The 17,500-nt window shown below is 41.6% G+C and overlaps 1 protein-coding gene across 1 annotated transcript in view; it reads left to right on the top strand.

Moving 5' to 3' along the window:
* The first annotated feature begins 9,095 nt into the window (after window positions 1-9,095).
* The window catches only part of LOC110153437 (glutamate receptor ionotropic, kainate 2-like), a 238,669-nt gene continuing 230,264 nt past the window's right edge, over window positions 9,096-17,500 (top strand). The window contains exons 1-3 of the mRNA XM_055149757.1: window positions 9,096-9,111; window positions 9,698-9,884; window positions 10,898-10,980. Of these exons, the coding sequence (XP_055005732.1) occupies window positions 9,096-9,111; window positions 9,698-9,884; window positions 10,898-10,980 (286 nt within the window). The remainder of the gene's footprint in view (window positions 9,112-9,697; window positions 9,885-10,897; window positions 10,981-17,500) is intronic.

Here is a 17,500-nt window from a genome sequence, read left to right on the forward strand (position 1 = left end):
TTAGTCCTGGTTCAGTCCAGGTCCACAGATTGACAGGGCTTGTGTTTCTTTTCCCTCTGGTTGGTGTGAGTCCTGTACTGTCGGCTCAGCACTGTCCTCGACGCTGCTCCTGCTCCCGCTCAGTCTCCCCTCGCCGGGCCCCTGTGAGCCTGCCAGCCCCTCCCCCCTTCTCCCCCCTCATCCCCCTTCATCCCTCTTCCTCCTCCTTCCTCCTCTTCCTCTTTCCTCCTCTTCCTCTTCCTCTGTTGGTCTTAGCTCAGCACCAGTCAAAACGCTGCTGCTGTTCTTCTTCTTCTTGTTCTTGTTCTTGTTCTTGTTGTTGTTGTTGTTGTTCCAGGCCTGGGTCAGCTCCTCTGGGTCTGTCCAGCTACAAATATCCCTTCAGGATCTGGACAGTGAAGTACTTTGTCTTTGTAGTACAGTACCGTGCCGGGGGTTGAAGATCTGTGTACTCAGCATGTCACAGAATATATACACGTCTATACTATGTGCAATATATCGATTCTGAATTTCAGACTTCCGGTCATCGCGCAGTTCATTTCATTTATTTATTTGTTTGAGCCAGGTACAACGAAATTCAAAAACAATGATGAAGCAGGCACAAAAGTTTATCGTTTATGGTTGTACTAAAAAAAACAGTAATGAGAATAAAAAAATAAAAGAAATAAATTCATACTGCGAAGGATTTTCCGAAAAAGAGAGCATCAAACCGCCATGTTTGTTTTCCCAGTGGGATGTGACTAATATCAAAGTCGATCTTTTCAAATCTTTTGAACCATATCACTTTTGTTTGGTTCTGATATTGAGTGCGTTTACATGCACATCAATAACCCGGTTATGATCGGGTTTTTTGAAGTATCCCGGTTCTTCATGGTGCATGTAAATGGGGTAACCCGGTTAGTAACCCGGTTATTATTTATTAGACCAGGTTCTGTAGCTGGTTTATTCCGATAATAACCGGGTTACTTGTGGCAGTATACGCAGTATCCCGGTTACTGCAACATAAATTGAGTGGCATGCGTCCAAAAGACACTTTCCAGCCTTTCACCACACAGTAGTGACATAAATAAATTGACCAACATAAATAAAGTGACCAAACGAGTGAAATGACTGAAAATTAAGAGCTGCGCTAAACCTGCACACGTACAATCTGCACTCGTGTGTGTGGAAAGCTAAAACATGAACTATCTCCTATAAAACACACACCAAACACTTACCATCATTAGCCTCTTCTGTCACAGAAATAACCACATAATCCACAGAGTCGTGTCATTTAGTCCAAAAGAAACTGATCAACATCAGCGCGCAAGGAGCGAGTTGTTTTTATCGCCGTAACAGTTTATGCTAATTAGCCAACGGTCTTAAGTTTTGTTTCTGTAAAACGTAAACAAATGTGATCAAGCTGAATGATCTGATCAAACGGGCTGATGTGTCTATAGTGTTTATGGTTTATATGTTGTAAAGTTGAGTTTATTTATGCAGAAGATTTTAATGAGAATCTGCACAGTGGATTGTGGGAGATCTCGTAGCTCCTTAGCTTCTTATGCTAAAGGAGCTCACGGTTTGTATTTTTCCCGGTTTATGAATGATATAAGTTAATTTTTGCGCCTGCGCATTTGTAATTATGTCAAGAACGGGATACTCCATTTGATCATGTACACGTGGATATGAGTGTCCCGGTTTCTCAGTGCACCATGTAAACACAGTAACATGAATACTGACATAACCGGGATATGGCTAATAACCGGGTTATTGATGTGCATGTAAACGCACTCACTGTCATATTTTAGTTTTGGGATTCGGACATCGTAATTGTGTGGCTGTTGAACGTCTGGTAGATCTGGTTTTAGACCTGGTTTTAGCCCAAAATGTGAAAACAGGAAAATCCCTCTGTGTAATCCATTTATTTCAACAAAGTAACTGTAATCCAGTTACCGCTCACTGAAACAGTAACTGTCGACGGCAACAATAAACGATGTGTAAACGATGTGTAAATGTGTAAATGAAACAAAACAAAACTCCAGGTCTGTTTTTGAGATTAGAACAACATTTTAACACGGATTAAAGCTCACGAGAGTCAATTTTGCGTCATGTAGGAGCTTTAAAACGTGTCGTCATCTGGGAAAAACACTGAACTTCATAAATCTCTCTCTTCTCTCCTTCGTCTCTCTCCTCCGTCCACGCTCCAGAGCCGCACTGACTCACTGTTTTGTTGATGTTCGTTGTCTGCTCATATTTGGTCATATTTAGCCCACAAATCCGCGTCCCGTGTCAGGAGGTGGTTTTTATCGGCAGCTTTTGTTTTGAAACTGGGGGGAGCAAATCATTTTTAGAGCCTGTCAGACTCTCAACCTTGGACGCGCGGTTTTCCGACGCTCCGATTCCTCCCTCCTCTTGCTCTCCGCTCTGAGTCACTCCCCCTTCAGAGCGCTATCACAACACAAAGCATACGTCCGGGTTTGTGAAGTCGTAGTGCGCAGTTTTGTATAATATTTTTGCTTTATTTAAGGAGAATTGTCGTGGTTGGAGCATTGCACAGAATCTACTGCTAACCGTAAGAGGGTTCGAATAAGACCCAGGAGAGATCGCTAGATTGCTCAAACATGCATGGACGGCATTATAAGACAGTAGAAAGCTCCAAAAAGTCAATTTAACGCAAGGACACATCAATAGATCATTCCTGCAGCCATGGAAATCCTGGAAAAGTCACGGAAATTGAAAACTACTACGCGTTCTGTGAAGTTCTCATGAGGTTATTATGATTATTTCTGAACGTCTGCGCCTTTTTGTTTAAAAGAGACGACAATAAATGCACTGACAGGATTTTGAATGTTATAAAAACTATAATCCCAAACCATAAGGTGAGTGGAAAGAGTTCACATTTCATATTTAGCCCTAAAAGTCTGATCAATTCTACACATGTAGGTGCCGTAAAGTCATGGGAAATTTACTTTAGGTTGTGAAAAAGTCATGGAAAAGTTTTGAAAGTTCTGTTAGTGAAAAATAGCGGGAACAAAAGCATACAAATCTCTGTCTGTGTTTGAAGTGGTTTGTAAGTGAGTAAAATAACTATCTACAGTGCGCATAAAGGGAAGATGTTTGTATTTAACTCATTTCTAAACTATCTATATTTAGGGGTGTAAGAAAAAAAAGGGGGCCTTAGAATCGATTCTAAAGCCCCGTCCACACTAGTTCGTATTCGAGTCGTTTCCGTTGTGGATGCAGAGTTCGTTCACACTAATCCAACTGAAAACGTCTCCAGAGACGAACGATCCGGTGCCGTCAGCTCCCACGAATTCATCTGGGTACAGATCTGATCCGGCGCCGTGTGGACGCCTGAAAACACTGATACACATGAAGTAATTCACCACCAACAACTAAGAGGCTAGAATATTTGTCCATTCATATAAACGTGTGTCTGTGTGTCGACCTGCAGACGTTTAATCTCTGAAAAGTTTCACATGAACCATGTCCAACATGACAGAAACACAGAACAGACTCACCATCAGCAGAACACCCCTCTGTCACAGAAAGAACACTCATATTCCACTGAGTCCGTGTCCTTTAGTCCGACAGAAACTGAACCACATCAGCGACACAAGAGCGAGCTGTTTTTTTGAGCACTTAGTTTATGTAAATTAGTCATGCGGTTTTAAGTTCGGTTTCTGTAAAATGTAAACAAATATACTCAAAGCTGTGTGGACAGGGAAGGATTGTGGACACAGAAACGACGAGTGTGGACGCAGATTAGTTCTGATACGGTGATACGATGATTCATTTCAGTGTAAACGTAGTCTCAATGGGTCCAAATCGATTTTTAAAAATCCTATTTTTCACAAAAATTCCGAAGTTACATTTACTGTTCTCATGATTTAAAAATAAATAAATACACGTAAGACAATTTTGTGCTTGTGAAGTTGTACATGACTGTATTATTAGAAGTATTTATTGATAAATCGCAGTATATTGTCCTTTGTTTTAATAGTTTTTGCAATCCCTGTCTGTGTCACAGTTATAAACATATCTTTACTGCACATTAGGCCTGGGTAGCATTAAGAAGTTGCTGATACGATACATACCTCGATACGTAGGCCACGATACGATACGTTTTTCGATACAGTGCACTTTCTATCCAATATGATTCAATACGATATATTTCAAAACAAATCGATACGATTCAGTGAAAAACAAAGCCTAAATCACAGCTGTGATACTAAAAGTCTTAATTAATCGACTAAGTTTGTGCAGAAGTTCATATGAAAACCGACAATTTTACTCGAAACACTGACAATTGTAGCTCTTACACAAACTAATTTAGTAAAATATACCTAAAAATACTCTTGGTGATATATTTTTGCACACCCCTACTGCACATAAAGGGAAAATGGGTGACGTGTCTTGCCCAAGGACACAACAGTCACATGCAATCCCTGTGTTTGTGTGTTTAACGCCGTCCTCCTTATCCGTTTCGTTTTAATCCCGTTCTATACATTTCCAAGCGACCGTGGCTCTTTTTAAACAGCTTACGCTCCGAAATAGAAAACCAATCTGCCTTTTTTTATTTTCCCCACCGCAAATCATTTCTGCGGTTTCAAAACGCCCCGAGCGAGTGTGAGGAACAAAGAGGAGATGTGTTTAAGCCGTTAGCATTCGCCGCGCGCCGAAACTCTTCCAACATGTGTACAGCGGCGAGCTCCACGCGCACTTCAGCCGCCTTCAGGACCTGGTTTCCGCCGTCTTTAAGGTGCACTGTGTAACTTTTTAGGGTGGAGGGTCAGTCCAAATGCTTTTCTCCATGGAGATGTTATCGTTTTGTCTGGAATGTTTCACAGTATGGCATTAAATCTTTAAATCTATCTTCAGAATGTTCGTCAGAATGTCTGTTTTTCTTGTTTTTCGAGGTATTTTCGAGCTATAAAACCACATGTAATTGAATAAAGGTAAAGTAGAGATGTTTAATGTCATATCCACGTCTCCATGGAAACAAGCAAGTGAAGGCCCACTGACCAAAAAGTCGCATAATGCAGCTTTAAAAATGTCAAAAACAGAACTTTACTGAGACCAGATTCGTGGAGAAAAACAGTCAGAATGTCTGTTTTTCTAGGTATTTTCGAGCTATAAAACCACCTGTAATTGAATAAAGGTAAAGTAGAGATGTTTAATGTCATATCCACGTCTCCATGGAAACAAGCAAGTGACGGCCCACTGACCAAAAAGTCGCATAATGCAGCTTTAAAAATGTCAAAAACAGAACTTTACTGAGACCAGATTCGTGGAGAAAAACAGTCAGAATGTCTGTTTTTCTAGGTATTTTCGAGCTATAAAACCACCTGTAATTGAATAAATGTAAAGTAGAGCTGTTTAATGTCATATCCACGTCTCCATGGAAACAAGCAAGTGACGGCCCACTGACCAAAAAGTCGCATAATGCAGCTTTAAAAATGTCAAAAACAGAACTTTCCGTTTTCAGAGGTCCAAAGTCATTCCTCACTTACCTTAAGCATTCAGATCATCTTAATTGTTATTGTTTAATGTTTTGTTTTGTTTTTTTGCCGTCGTTTAGGTGCATTGTGTAACTTTTCTTGCTTTTCTCCATGGAGATGTTGTTGCTTTTTCTGGAATGTTTCACAGTATGGCATTAAACTTTTCATTTCTATCTTCATGGAAACCAGATTCGTGGAGAAAAACACTCAGAACGCCTGTTTTTTTTAGGTATTTTTGAGCTCTAAAACCACCAACCTGGATAAATGTAAAGTAAAACTGTTTAATTTCATATCCACATCTCCATGGGAACAAACAACTACCAAAAAGTCCCATAGTGCAGCTTTAAAAATGTGAAAAACAGAACTTTGCTTTTGCTTTTGGTTGCAGTGTTCCAAAGCCATTCCTCACTTATCTTACGCATTCAGACCATCCTAATTATTATTATTATATGTTTTTTTGACGTCTTTAAGGTGCATTGTGTAACTTTTTTTGCTTTTCTCCATGGCAATGTTAGCGCTTTGTCTGGAATGTTTCACAGTATGGCATTAAACTTTTCATTTCTATCTTTATGAAAACCAAATCCGTGGAGAAAAACACTCAGAAAACCTGTTTTTGTAGGTATTTTTGATCTATAATGTAAGGTGGAGCTGTTTAATGTCATATCCACATCTCCACGGAAACAAGCAACAAGCAAAAAGTCCCATAGTGCAGCTTTAAAAATGTGAAAAACAGAACTTTGCTTTTGCTTTTGTTTGCCGTGGTCCAAAGCTTCTTCCTCACTTATGTTACGTATTCAGAGCATCTTAATTATTATTATTAAGTGCTTTTTTCCAGTCACCAAAAGCAGAGTTTTGCCATCACGGTAAAATTAACAGCAGCTAGAATGCTAACCGAGCACTTCCTGATTCAAAAGCTGCTTTTACAGTAAATCTGCACTGGGGCAAAACTCATTTTACATGACGTCTAAACCGTAGACCGTAGATGCGAGTGAACGCAGCTTACGCTCCAAACAGGACGTGCTCCAGGCGGCTCTTCCGGCTCCTTCTGACTCTGGCTCCCATTGACTTGCGCTGGGATTTTGCGGCTCCTCCCTCTGTACCTGCTGCTCCGAGCCTCGTCATTTTCATCTTAAAAAGTTCGATTTAACGGGACGGTCCGGAATTTTGGACGTAGGGCCTCATTTCCTAGTGAGCCAGAGTGTTGGAGACGTGTGGAGACGCTTTTTAAAATATTCCATCCAGTCAATTTCCATAGTTATCCTGCCAATAAAAACATTCTTACCCACTCCACGAAACACCCGACGCAAATCTATTATTACACCAAACTGTCCATGTGAATGTCTGGGTCGATAGAATCATTTTAGAAGTAAAACCAACCTTGCATTTGAAGGATTTATGTCTGAGCAGCAGCAGCAGCGAGTTGTACTTCCTGATAAAAAGCTCGGCAGCAGCTGACTGATGTCACAAAGTTTTACCAGCAAAGTAAAATTCCGCTGCTGCTGAGAAAATGGTCCCTCGCAACATGCGACGATTCATGCGACGCAAGAAACGCTGCGGTCGACGTCACACTCGCTTAGTCCACTTTTTTTATAAAGTCTTTTGTCTAAACCCCTTCTTCTAGTTTCATGTCTGTTTCAAGACACATGCCCAACCTGCAGGCCTGATTATTACCTCCGCCAAGGAGGTTATGTTTTTGCTGGCATTTGTCTGTTTGTTTGTCTGTTTGTTTGTTTGTCTGTTTGCAACATAACTCAAAAAGTTATGGCCCGATTTTGATGAAATTTTCAGGATTTGTTGGAAATGTGAAAAGGAAGAACTGATTTCATTTTGGGGCTGATCCGGAAGAAATCCTGGATTCTGGATCACTTTGAAATTTTAGTTAACATTGTGGTAAATGGGGCCAAAAATTTAGTTTCTCAATATCTCGGTTAATTATTGACCAAACCCCATGAAATTTGACTCAGGGATGGACAATGGGATCCTCTTTCATATTCCAAAGGCTGATCCGGATCTGATCCAGAAGACTGATTTTATCGCAATTTAGATAAAAAATGGGGGTAGTCCTTGGCGGAGGTCTTGCGCTCTCTGACTGCTTTTCTAGTTTCTTGATAGGATTGTCAAAAAGTAGAATTTTTTAGAATAATCTTGAGCTCCTAGACTCGTAAACGCCCATGGACCACTGAGGGATCACACTGATATAAGGCCTCATGGGAATATTGAAGAAAGTACTACCATTCAAGGCTGAAAATCACATTCTAAGTAGTGTTTTTATTGTCATTTTTGTATCAGAATTGGTATTGAGCATCCAGTTTATTGAGCACTTTGTTGATTTATCTTTCACCAGATTGTTTTGTTGCGAGAGTCAGAGTCGGACACACGTCAGAGCCAGAGCCGCACACAAACCGGGAGCTTTTATTGCAGTTGTGTTTTTTTTTTTTTTTTCTTGTGGCCAAACCGTGAAAACAAACCAACAGTGTCTGAACGGGCCGGAGCTCCCAAAACAAACCCGGAGATGACAGGAGACGTTCTGCTGTTTGTGAGGGAACGTTTTCCTGTGTGAGAAAAGTCTACTCCTCGGCTCTCTGCACAAGCTCAAGAAATTTTTTTTAAAAGGAAGCACATGTAAGATTTTCATTATAAAGAAGACTTACTGTGCTTGTATGTGTGCTATAGTTATCATCTGTGACACTGGATCATTATGGGGTAATTTACACAATTTAAAGGTTGTATGGAGGATTTTTTTTGTTTCAAATTGTCAGTGATAGATTATAGATGCAGTAGCCTTGTAATTATGATGACCAAAAAAAAGACAATAAAAATTCATCAACTCTGGACGTGGTGGGGCTAAACATTTGCCAATAGATAACGACACTGCCTCGTTATCTGTGAGCTGACAGGCTGTCAATCAAACTCCCTACGTTTCTAGTGTAACTGACTTGCCTGCGCCGCCGTTACGTGGTTTACGTACGACTGTCACACAGTCCACAGACGCAAGACGCACAGACGCTGTTTACTCCACCAACGCAACAGTTCTTAGCGGCTTTTTTTGACCTATATCTTCCTCGCAGTTCGCACAAAGTTTGTTGCAATGGCGACAAGAATCCAGGAGCAGTTCGCCGCAAAAGAAAGTCCGTTTTTGAGGTCGCTGAAAGAAGAAGACAAGGGGAAAAGCAGCGAAGCCAAACTAAGGTGATTCTTGAAGATTCATTCCAGCGATGGCGCGACTGAAGCAGACGCAGGGTCTAAAGACTGACGCACTGGTCCACAAATTACTCCTGGACAGGAAACTTCTGCTTATTATGAAAACGTACTTTATTTCCAAGAGCTGGACAAACGTTTTTCAGGACACGAAAGCGATATCCTATGTCTGAAAACATAATTTAATCCGCTTGCCGCTGCGTGTTGTAGTAGTAGCTTCATTCGCACGGAATCTCCACGCACTCTTCTCTGCACCCCTTAATGCTCCTCTCTCCGCTCCCCGCTCCGCTCTTCTCCCTGCTCCTCACTTCTTTTCTGCGCACGAAATCTCCGCGCACCCCCTCCCCCCGATCCTCACTTCTCCGCCTTGCCTAACCAACACTGTAGTTAGTTGTTTACAAGTCATGTGCAGCGATGAGGACTTTCTGTCGTAAGGAGGAGGAGGGAGGAGGCGTTTCTACGTAGGGAGCTGTGGGGGACATTTGAAAAAGGACAAACAGTCGCTGGATTTCTCGTTCCTTGGAAAATCCTCTATACAACCTTTAAATCACAATATTCATCTAAAATAACTTAATAACAGAAACAAAACGTCATCACAACAAAGCTCTACCTATGGATAGCCACACATTAGAGAGCAGTGGATTTTTATTTTTTTTTCCTTTGTACCAAAATGAATCCTACACGTATCATGATTAAGAAAATAAAACTGGAGAACAAAGTAAGTACCATCATTTTCAGACTATAAGCCGCTACTTTTTTCTCTCACTTTGAACCCTGCGACGAATAAAACGATGCGGCAAATATATGGATGGATTCATAAGCCAGTTTCACTTCATAGAAACCGTCTGACCTCACAGTGTTAGAATTTATTTGGAAGGTACTTTTTTTTATTTAACCAATCGCTGCTGTTTGGTCGTGATGTATGTAACGCGCCGCTAACGGGGCTAACTGGTACATTGAGCTTTTCCCAAATCCTGTAGGAAGAAGGACAATAACGTTTTTCCCCTTGAAAGCAGGTGTGGGCCCCTCTGTCCTGAAGGCCTTTTACAGGTGTGCGGTGGAGAACATCCTCACCTCCAACATGACTGTGTGGTTCAGCAGCAGCACCAACGCTGAGAGGAAAGATCTGCAGAGGATAGTTAGAGCTGCGGAGCGCGTCTGCGGCTGTAGTCTGCCCTGCATTGAAGATATTTACATCAGCAGGTGCAGGACAAAAGCCCACAGCATCACGGAAGACTCCACCCGTCCAGCACATGGACTTTTTACAGTTCTCCCATCAGACAGAAGATTGCGCCACCTACAGGCCAGGACCACGAGACTACGGAACAGTTTTTATCCTGATGCTGTGTCAGAAAAAACACTACAAAACAGCACTGACTTGGAACGCACTTTAGAAAATGGGGGCGGGTTGACACACAATAATTTAAACTATTTAATCTTGTTATAACTATTTGTTCTTATTGTTATCTGTGCTGCTGTTGACCTGGACCTGAGAGCATTGTTTCGTTTCTGTGTATTTTTTATACTGAAATGACAAATAAATTTGATTCTGATTCTGATTCTGATAAAATTCACCAAACATTCTCTTTGTTCCAGCTTTAAATCCTCGATCTTGGGAATCATTTCCAACACAAATTTCTCTTTGCTGATTGGCTGGTGCCCGAACTTGCACTTCCAGGGTTTTTGTGAAAAGGCTAGTGTGTTGCGACTTGTTCGCTGGAGAGAAATTAAACTGAGCGGAGGCACTAGGTGGTGTCAGCCTGGCTTCCTCCCCCAAGCCAGTTAACACAAAATATGGGTTTTAACCATTACAACAAAAATAGCAAAAAATACAGAAACATACATTGTACCACATGTCCGTGTCTCTGCATCTGTAGCAGAACCAGAGAAAATAATATGAATATTTTATTGTAGGCAGTGATTTTGACCAAGAGTTTTGAAACTGTCAGGGATGAAAACAAACTCTTGGTCTGAAAAAAGAACCTGAAAACATAAATGATCGGAAGACCAAATGAACCTCATTGGACTATAAACCACTAGTTGTCATGGCATATAAAAGCGCACTTTCAGTCCTTAAACACAGTATCGTGCTGGCATTGGGATCACTTCTGAATCTTTCCCTTAGCGCCGACGAGTGAAGTTCAAATATGTATTTTGTTCCGTCCTCCCCTGGTGCCTGGTGATGTATGAAAATCTATACGCTCGTGTGGCTGTAGGCGGTTTCCTCTGGATCTGATCGCAGCTCGCAGGTACCATCTGCCTCCGCACGATCACGCACACACACAGCGGGAGCGGCCCTGTCAGAGGACGGCATGAATATTACATACGAACAGTTCAGACGCACGGCAGCGGACTGTGAGGACTGTGACCACCGTGCACGGCTGCAGAATCTAAAGAGGGAATTAGCTGTAATGAGAATCAAACGGCGGCGTATGAAGTTATGTCCACTGAATAAAATATATCTGTAGAACATGTTCTCTTTGCCGATACAGACGGTTAGAAGATTCTAAGTCTGTGTTTATATGACGACGGTCTGAACAGAAGATGCAAAAGTGGCGTCGTGTTTATTCTGTGTTTAAACGTTTTCAGGAGGAAATCTGCGTGCATATGGTGATGCAAAAATGTGTGAAATTCGATTGCGTGTGCATGCCAGGTTTCTGTGTGCTGTATGTATGTGACGTAAACGTGTACACGACCTGAGCAGATCTGACCAGAGTTTTGCATCTTGGGCAGCGTAGACGGAAACACTACGGCGGAGCGTATTCAACTTTTCTACTCTGGAGTGTGGGTTCAGATTTTTGCGTTTTTAAGCCCCAAAAACGCCGTCACCGTCTAAACGAAAGGCAAAAATATTTAGTCGTTTTTACCCGCAAGTGTAAACAGGCCCTAAAAACGTGAGGGGTTTTACTAGCCGGGCTGGTGCCACCTAGTGCCTCTGCTCAAATTAATTTCTCTCCAGCGACTAAGTCAGGAATCAAAATACACAAGACCAGGGGTGTCAAACTCATTTTGTTCCGGGGGTCGTATCCAACCGACTTTGATCCCAAAGGGGCCGGATCAGAAAACTTATGTCATATAAACCCCAAAATAACAATAAGTTCAAATACTTGTGCAGAGAAACACAAATCTATTACAGAAATCTTTTTTAATTGATGAACTCTTTCTTTTACAAAATATTATAATATTATGAACAACATGAAACTTTAAGAAAAATACAATTTCAACACAAAGTTTTAACATTAACTTGGATGTAAATAAGAATAAGGCTATTTTTGTTGTAAAATCCTGCACTCGGCTCCACTTTTCTCATGTTGGACATTTTTCTGATGAGGATGTCACGGTCAACAGTCAAAACGATCGTCCTTTAAGAGCGTTTGGAAAGAGACAAGTCTTCATTTGTGCTGCTCTGGTGGGAGGGGCCACGTACAGAGACGCTGGAGACGCTGCTGTGATAAACACCACAGAAAATTAACAAGATTTAATAGAAAATATAATTACAATATTTTAGTAGAAAATCAACCGAGGGCCAGATTAAAGGACTTGGAGGGCGGAATCTGGCTCCCGGGCCGTATGTTTGACACCCCTGCACTAGACACTTCGCAAAAACCCCAGAAGTGCGAGTTCGGGCAGCAGCCAATCAGCAAAGAGCCAAACATTCTGTGTTGGTAACGATTCCCGAGATCGAGGATTTAAAGCCGGAACAAAGAGAATGTCTGGTGAATTTTATCAAGTGGAAAGACGTTAATGTCCTTTTCCCTACGGGATTTGGGAAAAGGTTAATATATATAAATAAAAAAAGTACCCGCCTACTGTCGAGCGAACGAATCCTAACGCTGCGAGGTCAGACGGTTTATACGAAGTGAAACCGGTTGATCAATCAGGCTAGGGTCCTCGTGCATTCATGGAGAAATCGGTTTAGTTTACATTAGACTGCTTGGCTGAAACAGGGTAGAAGGGATCCACGTGTGATCGGATTACTATTCTGTTTCAAAACCTCAAAAGGTACAGAGGATTTCCCTGTAAACGTCGCACTGACAGCGCCCTCCGGAGGCCTCACTTTCACAGAGCCGTGTTGCGAATACCCGCGCCGCTCGCTCTAACGTCAGCGCTCGTCTTCAGTCTTTCCTCAACAGCAAAAAGCAACAGAATCTGAATGAATAATTGAGCGTCGAGGTCCAGAGGCTCGCAGCAGCTGGCGCCACAAAAAACACGGATTCAGATGCATTAAACATGGAGCATCAAATCAACACCGGGAGAGTCGAATCGTTTGTACACACTCTGATAACACCAGACAGGAGCTTACGCGCTTTAACGGCTGGAGGAATAACTCACGTGGACGCTTTCATGTCAAACTAACTAAATCACTAAACTATTTTTCCGTAAAACAAAAAAAAAAAACTCAAACCACCGCAGATAAATTGGCTCTGGACATTTATAGTTTTCATTTTATATATTTAAGAAACATTTGTGTAAATATTGTAAAAGCAGCTCTGATGGTGAAATCACGGCTTGTATTGTCCGGGAATCAGGAGGTGCACTGTTAGCATGTAGTAGTACTCAGTTACATGTGCTTGAGTAAATTGTTAAAGATGTTTTTTAGTTCACATGAGCTCCTACATGAGTAATATTTTCATCAAAGTAACAGTACTTTTACTTTACAAATATGTTGTGCAGCTTTATGTTGACAATATGAAATTATTGGAACATTTTTGACGGTTACTCTTCAAGTTTCTCTCACGTGAGAAGTAGTTTTGAGTCATTTCTTGGATCAGTAGTGTGTATTTTTACTGAAGCAATATTATTTTTGAAGTAACATTAGTTCTAAAAAAAAAAAAAAAAAAAACACTCTGCAAATCTGATTTCCTCTACCATCCTCTTTTATTTCTATGCCTCCGCTCAATTTCATTTCTCTCCAACGACCAGGTCAGGAGTCAGAACACACTAAACAGTTTGCAAGAATCCCGGAAGGCCAATCAGGGAAGAGCAGTGAAGCCATAACGTCAAACTCGTCGCGTCCGTCTGTGTCCCTTTTGTGGAACAGCACAACGGTAGATGAAGACAGACATTCTGTGTTGTCAACGATTGCCGAGATCGAGGATTTAAAGCCGGAACAAAGAGAATGTTTGGTGAATTTTATCAAGTCAAGTCGTTATTGTTCTTCTTCCTACGGGATTTGGTGCTTTACATACGTCACGACCAAATAACAGCGATTGGTTAAATAAAAAAAGTACCCGCCTACTGTCGAGTGAACGAATCCTAATGCTGCGAGGTCGACTTTTTATTTTCTTTTAGCACATGAAACATCTCATGTTAAGATTTCCTACTCTTTGCTTCTCTACAGTAAAACAAAAGTCTGTACATGGACAATTTGAAGCACAAGAACATTTTAATTAATTAATTACTCAATCATTGCATTTATATAGCGCCTTTCAAGATACCCAAAGCACTTTACAGTTCACTATTCATTCACTCAACACTCAGTGATGGTAAACTACTACTGTAGCCATAGCTGCCTTGGGGCAGACTGACGGAAGCGAGGTTGCCAATCTGCATCATCGGTCCCTCCGACCACCACCATCACTCACACACACAAACCACTTTCATACTAGGCAATTTGGGTGAAGTGTCTTGCCTAAGGACACAATGACAGTTTTTGCGACCGCTACCCCACTGTGGCACCTGGGCTTCTCAGTGTCTCCCATCCAAGTCCTACCCAGGCCCAACCTGCTGAGATCTGACGGGATCAGGCTTTGACGAGCCGGTGTGGCCACTAACAAACATGAATTTTCAGGATGTGGTTGGTACATTCATGTAGTTTTAAAAAGCATGACAATATTAAGTAATCCAAAGTATTCAGATTACATTACTCACTTTAAGTAATTTAATGGATTACGTTACAAACTACATTTTGGGGTATGTAATCTGTAATCTGTAGGGGATTACATTTTAAAAGTCACCTTCCCAACACTGTTTGCGAACGACCATAAAGCAAAAAAAAAAATCCACGTTGGAAGTTCCTCAGATCATGACTGACATGAGAATTGACAATGTTACTCGCTCTTTTCACTATTTTATTTACACCAAATGTACAAACTTGGGTGTGTCACAGTTTAGATGAGAATTTTCCAAATCTGGTCACTCTACAATAATCATAAAAACAATGAGGATGCTCAGACTGCATACGGTAAACGAGGCACAACTATGGATCACCTGTTCTGTTTTTCAGACTTTCAAGACAATAAAAATCACGTACAGTTAATTAATTTAAAGCCTTTAGTTGTTCCGCTCTGTAGAAAAGCTGTTTTCATGAACCCGTGACATGTTCTTGTTGTTAAAACTTATATTTTTCTTCGACTACAGCGGCTGTTATGTGGGATCAACACCGCCGACCTCTGCGTAATTAGCGCCTTCCTCTGATTGCTTATTGAAGCCAAACAAACAAACCTGCTTTTTGCCGACGCTCCTCCGTAACCGCGTGCGACGGCGCCAATTAACCGCCAGCGCCGACGTTTGCCTCGCTTTCCCGAGTCATTAACGGCGTTAGTTTTGTCGGTTGTAGGTTGTGACACGAGGCGGCGTTTGTGTTGGTGTTGGCGTTCTCGTGCAGGTTTACGGCGCGCTCCCAAGCACATTACATCTGAAATTCAATCGATTGGACAAAACCCCGGGGCTGTGTAACGGACGGGAGCAGAGAGAGAGCCAATCAGGAGAGAGAAGGAGAGGAAAAGAGGACAGGACAGGGGTCTGCAACCTTTTTCTTCAGCTGGGATACGGTTTTTTTCCTACTGATACGTCGCAGCCGGTGATTTCATTGACATTCCTCCGGCGTGCGGTGCAAACTCGAGGCTCTGCTCTGTCTGAAGCTTTATTAGACTTTAATCGGAGCTTTACTTGAACACAATCTGATCAGAAAGAACCGACCTGGTGAGCTGATTTGGGCTGTTCAAGGTAAGAAAAACGAAAACGTAAAGGCGAACAACGAGCGAAACAAACATTATGGTCATGAATAAAACACAAGTAATTCATTAATAAGTGACTTGTGAACTCAGACTGATTCTACAGTTAAAATAAAAAATCTATTTCATGATTTTGGCATAGACAGAGATTTGTGCAGTTTAAATGCTACAGATGTTCACAAATCCACGTATCAGTCGTTCACTGTTTTTTAAATATAAAACCAAAAATAAGAAAACGAAAAAAAAACAGTTTTCTTTAATATTTGTCTCCAAAACCAAAATGAAAAAACAGATCATGATTCGTTTTTTCAGTTTTCGATTTTGTGTTTAAATGAAGAATGGAAAAAACAGATAACAGCCGTTTCCCGTTTACGTGACTGCGATGCCGAACTTTTGCGCTGCATACGGACTGAACCAGGACTGATCCAGGTCCAGGACCAGACCGGGACCAGACCGAGACTGAGATCAGAACTGAGATCGGGACCAGACTGAGACTGAGACCAAACCAGGACCAGAGTGGGACTGAGACCCAGACCAGAACCAGGCCGGGACCAGACCGGGACTAAGACCGAGACCAGACCGGGATCACACCGGGACCAGACCGGGACTCAGGCCGGGACCAGACTGACACTGAGACCAGGACTGAGACCGAGACCAGGCCGGGACCAGACCGGAGGCTCAGAGCCCACGGCAGGGCTGGAGCTCAAAGCTGAGGCTCCCGCTCTGGTCTTGGTTTCAGTCCCGCTCTGGTCCCGGTCTGGTCCCGGACCTGGATCAGTCCTGGTTCAGTCCGTATGCAGCGCAAAAGTTCGGCATCGCAGTCACAGAAGTCACGTAAACGGTCGTTATCCATTTTTTCCATTCTTCATTTAAACACAAAATCGAAAAAACAAATCATTTGTTTTTCATTTTGGTTTTGGAGACAAATAATGAAGAAAACTGTTGGTTTTTTACATTTTCTTATTTTTGGTTTTATATTGAAAAATGAATGATATACGGATTTTCACAGATCACATGTCGAACATTTAAACTGCACAAATCTCATTCATGTCAGTGGAGAATTTGGGAAACGTTTTGCATCTTAAATATAACATAAAGTTACCTCATGTGTAAAATGTTCAATTTTCATGTGCCCCGATTCTCTTGATGGCTTTAAAACAGCTTTGTAGTCCGTACTGAGCTTATTTCCTGTCAAGATAAGCAGCCCCATACAAAATATTACAACCCGAATCATGATTTTATACTGAGAATGAGACAAAGACTTGAATTATTACTTGTGCAGTGTTGGGAAGTAACTAAATACATGTACAGATAAGACATGTTCTTTTCATTTGCAGTAAGTATATTCTGATACAGCCACATTTTCACTCGGTAGTTCTCAGAATGCATTTACTTTCCTAAAATCAAAGGAAAACATCACAGTATTTCATCATAAAACGCAGCTTTGACCTGCTCCTCGTGACAGAAAAGAGAAAATAAGACTCCTCAAAGAAACACTGTTATTGTTTTAACAGCGTTGCACCAGAACTAGTTCATTTTAAACAGTTTGCAGTGGTCCAAAATGACCCCTCACTTACTTTATTCATTCAAAGCATCGTAATTATTCACCACGATGAGTTTATAATCGCTTTTCACAACTGACCAGAGCGGACTTTGTCTTCACAGTTGAGCAGTCATGTCCAGACTGTGTTATTTGTACATATTTCTTGTGTCTGCTTAAAAGGTTTATTGACTTTATTGAGCTGTAGCTGTGATTGTGGTTTTCCGTCGGTGCCTGCTGAGCCCAAACATTTGTCTTGAGCGAGTCCAGGAGGAGGAGGAGGAGGAGGAGGGATGGGGTCTGTAATGAGCCGTCCCCTCATC

Source organism: Boleophthalmus pectinirostris, unplaced genomic scaffold (assembly GCF_026225935.1).
Source record: "Boleophthalmus pectinirostris isolate CB_2022bp ecotype Guang Dong unplaced genomic scaffold, ASM2622593v1 HiC_scaffold_13, whole genome shotgun sequence".
Taxonomy (NCBI): domain Eukaryota; kingdom Metazoa; phylum Chordata; class Actinopteri; order Gobiiformes; family Gobiidae; genus Boleophthalmus; species Boleophthalmus pectinirostris.